General features: G+C 38.4%; 1 protein-coding gene and 1 non-coding gene across 2 annotated transcripts; one reads left to right on the plus strand and one right to left on the minus strand.

The window, feature by feature from the left end:
- Nucleotides 1-1,458: 1,458 nt before the first annotated feature.
- trnac-gca (transfer RNA cysteine (anticodon GCA)) lies at nt 1,459-1,530 on the minus strand. The gene has a single exon. It is a non-coding gene; the product is annotated as a tRNA-Cys (tRNA).
- Nucleotides 1,531-1,702: 172 nt separating this feature from the next.
- pomp (proteasome maturation protein) lies at nt 1,703-5,408 on the plus strand. Its single transcript, XM_088402515.1, has 6 exons — nt 1,703-1,801; nt 2,074-2,171; nt 2,295-2,355; nt 4,863-4,964; nt 5,049-5,142; nt 5,224-5,408. Exons 1-6 carry the CDS (start codon nt 1,799-1,801, stop codon nt 5,289-5,291), a joined length of 426 nt encoding a protein of 141 aa, XP_088258641.1. The 5' UTR covers nt 1,703-1,798; the 3' UTR covers nt 5,292-5,408.
- The last annotated feature ends 1,124 nt before the right edge of the window (nt 5,409-6,532 follow it).

The following is a 6,532-nucleotide window of genomic DNA, read 5'->3' on the forward strand; positions in this document are numbered from 1 at the left end:
ATCATCACATCACATGAGGGAAAAGAAGATTGGCAGAAAAGTACTGTGTGTTACTCTCAAATAAATACGGCATGAGAAAATTCGCCATGGGTGTAGAAATGGGCTGCATCACTTCGGGAGCTGTTTTGTAAGGGGTGAATTGATAATCAGCTCTGATGCACTGTTATGAAGCAGTAGCATGTAAAATAAGAGATTCAAAAGAGGTCAGTAACTCTGCTGACCTGATTTCCTTGGTCAGCTCATGGCTCCAGGTCTGTGAATAGCCTGCCGCCTCGACTTTGGCTTTTAATAATAAAGTAACTTGGCACTTTTTGGGCCAATGAGCCGAGGGAAATTGTGTGTGAGCGTGTGTGCATGCGTGACTGGATCTTCAATGTCTGTGTTGTTATGTGTACCGCTTGCGATTACTAAACATACCAAGTGGACGCAGCAGGCATTGTGGTGTGTGCATGCAGTGTGTTTTCATGAAATTATCAGTAGTCCTAGCCTTAAATCCTATATTGACCATTTAAAGACAGATACATGGTTGAAACACACACACGCACAAAGGTCTGAACTTGTGTGGTTCAACAAAAAGGCAAGAGGTCCCCATATAGTCTGTAAAACCCGGGATTTTTATCCCCACCTTGCAGCGAAAAAACCATGCGCGCACAAACTCACACAAACGTTTGAACTTGTGGGTCCAACTAAATAACAATTGCAAGAGGTCCCCACAAAGGCAGTAAAACCCGTTTTTTTCTCCCCCACTGTGTAGCAAAAAACAATGGCACACACACACACACGATTAAATTCAAAATTGCTATTAAACCACATGTATTTTATTATGATAATAACTTGTATGCTGCCTAATTAACTCTCTTACACCTGAAACGTCATACTGCAGTCCACAAGGGCTTGTGTCCTGCATGCCTTTCAGGTTTTTCTATGCAGAACACCTGATTCAAATGTTTAGCTCATCAACTAACCCTGCAGATGATCAATGATCTGATCATTTGAATCAGGTGTGTCGCAAAAAAAAAAAAAAGGACAACGTGCAGGACACTGGCCATCGTCAATCGGTGTTGGACGCTTGAGGTGTGGGTTAAAACGTTTTCCTTTTTACAGCCTTATGTTGCCCCCTGCTGTTGTGATTTTAAAATGACAGGCAACATTTTTTATATAGAGAAATACGATGCAAGTCAGTCAGTCGTTCGATAAGCAGCCAATATGACTTATCAAAAGCGACGAGAAAAAAATGTGCAAATGTTCTGAAAATTTTACCCATGTCTCAAGCACCTTTCGGAGAGAAATTGGACTGGCGGAGAGAGTGTTTTAGCATGCCTATCATACGAACAAGAACTTTGTATTTAGACAAATCAGCCACCAATTTAAATTCAAATGGTATTTTTGATGACGGTCAACGAAGTTAAAGCATGAAGTGAACAAATACCCAACCGGCCTTGCAATAATAATAATATGAGGGGGCACCCGGATTTGAACCGGGGACCTCTTGATCTGCAGTCAAATGCTCTACCACTGAGCTATACCCCCTTAACGAACTTCAGAAAACCAAAAAATTTATAAAGCAATTAAATGTTGTGTTTGTATGTTTTAACTGTCCAATATGATTCTTAGTCAAGAGCAGTAAATATTCGTAGGCGTTTTTTTTGTTTACAAAGCATAGCCTTGTTCGGAAATATTCTAGAAACATTAGAAATGAAATCGACGCATAATCTCTAACGTCATTGGCGGAAATGACGTCTAGAACATGCGACACGTTTCCTTGTATTGAATTGAAAGCGCAAGTTGACTGGTCATAATGGTACGGCAATTCTCTTTTTCTTGTCGTTAATTTAAATTGATCGTTTTGATGATATCTAGAAATATCTGCAATTATCGATTAGTGGGTCTTTTGCTTCCCGTAATTTCTATAGTCCAATTCGTTGTGAATATGATTAGTCACTGCAGCTAATTGCTCATTAGCTAGCGTTTAAAATGCGAGTTTCTTCCTTGAATTCAGACAGATTATTTGACATTATTTCGTGTTTGATTGTACAATGTGAAATACTAACATGTTTATGGAACGAACATCAGAATTCTCGAGGTATCCGGTCTCAGTTGAAAGACAGCGTACCAGTGACTGGCTTGTGTCCACCTGGGACCCATGGCGTTCATGATACGTTGCGCAATGGGTGAGTTTCATCATGTATGCACTGTTCTAATAAACAAGTGGTTATATTCAAATTAAGAAAGTGCATATGAACTCTGACTGAAATCAGACACAATAATTGTGTATGTTGTCCTTTATTGATTAGCTTCAACAATGTAAAGAATGAGATCATTCCCGCCCATCCCCTGGAGCTGTCAGAAAAACATGTAAGTTAAGAGTACAATATCAACTAGCTTTCGAAACCAGATGATGATTTTGCTTATGCCTTTTGCGCTTATTTCTGTTCAAAGAGCTGGTATAATTGTGGTATTTTGATTTACGAGTCTAAATAGGGTTTGGGTTAGTAGTGACCAAGTTTGTTTCAGAAACATTCTAATTAAATACTCCAAAAAGTTGAATCCCAGCATGTGCTCTATTTTTTTTTTTTTTTTACTAGTTGCACAGCTATCTAAAAGTGACTTGGGCATTTATCCTACGTATGTGGCCAATGATATATAAATTATTTAAACTATAGGAATGTTACAATGATAATGAGAAAACACTAACATAATTTCCAGTTCTTACAAATGCCCTCCACTGTTTGGGTACCCTAAAAAATACACTACTTGTATACAACAGTTAAAAAAAAAATGTCATGGGTTCAAGGCCCAGGGTTCTTATGCAACTATAGAAGTGTTCGTAATATGACTATAAATTTCCAACTCTTCAAAAGAATGGAAATTGGAAGCTATCAAAAAAAGTATTTGTTTTCTTGTAAACTGTACTGGTATATTGTAAAACTAAAAAATATGAATACCATCAGGTGTTTTGTTGCGCATCTACAATGTTTGTGCACTGTCCCACAAACATATGGGCGTATGGTATTGGTGAGAACTCGATTCTGATTGGCTCAGAAAATTGCATCACTCTGCAATTATCAGTCACTAACAAACACGCTTGGACCGTCACAAATAGTAAATGCTTCAATCCCCAAAACATTTTGGTTTTATTTATTTTTGGTCCAGACATTCAAATCTCAGGTGTTTGTGTCATTTCTTCTATTTTTTTTTCAAGTATTTCTAAAAATGGCTTGTGAATTAAATATCAATACTGATTACATTAAGTACTAAAGTAATCAATTACTGACAGATGTAAATTGATGAACACTTTAATGGTTATTACTGACTTAAAGATTCAAAGTGTTTATTGTCATATGCGCAGTGTATAAATGTTTCTTTGTACAATAAAATTCTTATTTCACTGTCCACACGAATGTCATAAAAAACAAATGAAAAAAACATAAGTAGAAGAGCACAAATATGGATGCTAAGTAGGTAGGTTATGTACAAATACTTTCACTTTACATAATACTATCATATACTTTAATGCAGGGTTGTCAAACTCATTTTAGCTTGCGGGCCACATAAAAGAAACTCTATTCCCAAGTGGGCCGGACCAATAAAATCATGGTATGTATTAATATAACAACATCACTAGTTATAATAAAACATGTACATTACTGTTAAGTATAAACCATTTCAAGTGTTTCAGTGATTGGAAAAAAAAATCTAATTTTTATACTTTACAAAATCATCTCCCGGGCTGGATTAAATCCATTCTTGGGCCAGAGAATAGGCCACAGGCCTTATGTTTGACACCTCTGCTTTAGCATATAATGTAATTGGTTAATTTAACAGTTAATTACTTTCATTTAAACAATTTTTGGAAGTCATATTTACCTGGGATTGAATGTCTGTATTGGATGAATTAAGGTAAACAAATAGACTACGTTGCACCTTTTAGATAGATAGATAGATAGATAGATAGATAGATAGATACTTTATTCATCCCCGTAGGGAAATTCACATTTCCAGCAGTATCCTCAAGTCGAGATATAAAATATGAGAAATAAAATACACAAGATACACATAAGTCCAGTACAGAAGTATACTTAAGGTGCTTGTTAACAGTGTAAACAGAATAGTGTGAATCGTTGGAGTCTAGTGCAAGTATAATTAAGGTGCTTGTATAAAGTGAATAGTGCAGTGCAGAGTATGAGGTTTTGAGTTTAATGTGAGCTTTTACTGCCCCGGGTGGAGTTGAAGAGCCTCATGGCATGGGGGAGGAATGATCTCCTCAGCCTGTCCGTGGAGCAGGACAGTGACAGCAATCTGTCACTGAAGCAGCTCCTCTGTCTGTGGATGATGCTGTGTAGTGGATGTGTTGGATTGTCCATGATTGATAGCAGCTTGTTTAGCGCTCGTCGCTCAGCCACAGTTGTCAGACTGTCCAGCTCTGTGCCCACAACCGAGCCCGCCTTCCTCACCAGTTTATCCAGACGCGAGGCGTCCTTCTTCTTGGTGCTGCCTCCCCAGCACACTACTGCATAGAGGAGGGCGCTCGCCACAACAGTCTGGTAGAACATCTGCAGGAGCTTTTTGCAGATGTTGAAGGACGCCAGCCTTCTGAGGAAGTACAGTCGGCTCTGTCCTTTCCTGCACAGAGCTTCTGTGTTGGTAGTCCAATCCAGTTTATTGTCCAGCTGCACACCCAGGTATTTGTAGGTCTGGACAAACTCTACACATTCTCCTTTGATGGTTACTGGTCTACACATTCTCCTTTGATGGTTACTTTTTGCTGTTTTGATATTTGAGTAAGCATTACAACCTGACGGTCAGCTTTTCTGTTAAGTATTCTCTCCGCTAATGCTATGGTGCGTTTGTGCGGCAAACAGTTTCAGTTGAACCAGGATAAGATGAATTTGGCTACCCTGAGAAACATCCAAGGTCTTCATGCCCCACTCAAGTTGCAGATGGAATATAGGGCAGCCAGACAGGTAAACCATGTGATATTTTGCGTGCGTTGACGTCAGTGCGGTCTAAATTCCATTTTTGCCTTTTGATTTCTCTCTTCGCCCCAGATCCAGCGTCTGCCGTTTTTACAGAGCTCCAACCTAGCGCTGGATACACTCAGAGGCACTGACGACGCCATCGGCTTTGAGGACATCCTCAATGGTGACGTGCACGCCGACTCGTTTACAGTCAATAGTCAGAAATGTTATTTTGTTGCTAACTAGCCATGATTTGTCTTTTCAGACCCAACGCAGAGTGAAGTGATGGGTGAGCCGCACATGATGGTGGAATATAAGATGGGGTTGTTTTAGAAGATGACTCATTCATGTCATGTTTGTTTATTCTAATGAAACGGAGAGTTGACCCGTACAGCTTTTTTGTTATTCCAGATTGGTTGGCAATTACAATAAATGTAACCAAAATACTAATACTGATCCTGTTTTTATTCAATTTTAGCGAAAGGTTTTTTTTCATCGTTCATACAACTTGATACATTTCCACGATTCATAATTGCAGTACTAAATGTTTTCAACCCATATCCACGTTGGTGATAGTCTGACATTTTTCAAGAGAATAATTTTCACTGAAAATACTCATTCAAGAAAAAAAAAAACTGAATTTTTGGTCAGTTGCACATATAAGCACAAATGGTATTTTTTTCCGTATAAATGGAATAGAAATTGGAGGAACGCAGTTGTTTCCAGCAATTGTATTGCTTAGTCAAAACATATTTATCGTACTTGAATTTTATTTAAGATTTTTTAGGTAATCATTCATGTCACTTTTTATGCAAATACTGTTTGGATTGGAAATAAATTCATTTTAGAAAGGTGTGCTTAAGCATTTTCATTTGGGTAAACTAAGTAGTTCTGTTTGATGCTTTTGCATGACAAATGACTTTTGCTTTGAGAGACACATTGAGAGAGCGGATAAAGTAGACATTTTTTTGAGAAGAGGTATATGAACTTGTCCACCTGCATGGGAGCTGCATGATATACAATTATCAGTGAGCACCTCACACTATATAATAACTGGATGGAATCATTTCATATGGACGGATAGATTCAAAACTATGTGGCAGTACTGTTGTTTTGTTTCCATCTTCAGGCGTTTTTAGGTAATTGCTCTTATTTTCTGGTCCCGTCAAATTGCCTGCGCTGCAACCCGTCACTCAGATGCTGGTCTGCTATTGCTTGGCGTCACCGTCAAAATGGCGGCATGCTACGGACTGTATCGCATTTGAGTGCTTAAAATAACTATTTATTGTGCTTTTTACTGCTTTATTCAAACTTGAATGGATGAACCATGGGTACCAAGATTGCTAGTGATGTAAGTAAGAAGATGATTGATATGGGAACGAAGCTGGAGAAAATCAAATATGAAGAAGGCTAAAATAAGATAGCCTAGACTACCCTCACTAGGGATTATGGCCTAACAAGCTCGTCACATAAAGGTAAATAAAGCCTTTCTATGATTTGTGTTTTTTAATTGTATACATGTATATCAGGGGTGGCCAAGTTCGGTCCTCAAGAGCCACAATCCAGCCTGTTTT

The sequence above is a fragment of the Hippichthys cyanospilos genome, chromosome 19, assembly GCF_059441005.1.
Source record: "Hippichthys cyanospilos isolate Australia breed blue-spotted pipefish chromosome 19, RoL_Hcya_1.0, whole genome shotgun sequence".
Taxonomy (NCBI): domain Eukaryota; kingdom Metazoa; phylum Chordata; class Actinopteri; order Syngnathiformes; family Syngnathidae; genus Hippichthys; species Hippichthys cyanospilos.

Bases quoted from the DNA above. Each gene is read 5' to 3' on its own strand.
- pomp (XM_088402515.1), top strand. The intron at 4,965-5,048 runs GTAAACCATGTG...TCTTCGCCCCAG, and splicing joins AATATAGGGCAGCCAGACAG to ATCCAGCGTCTGCCGTTTTT. The intron at 5,143-5,223 runs GTGACGTGCACG...TTGTCTTTTCAG, and splicing joins CTTTGAGGACATCCTCAATG to ACCCAACGCAGAGTGAAGTG.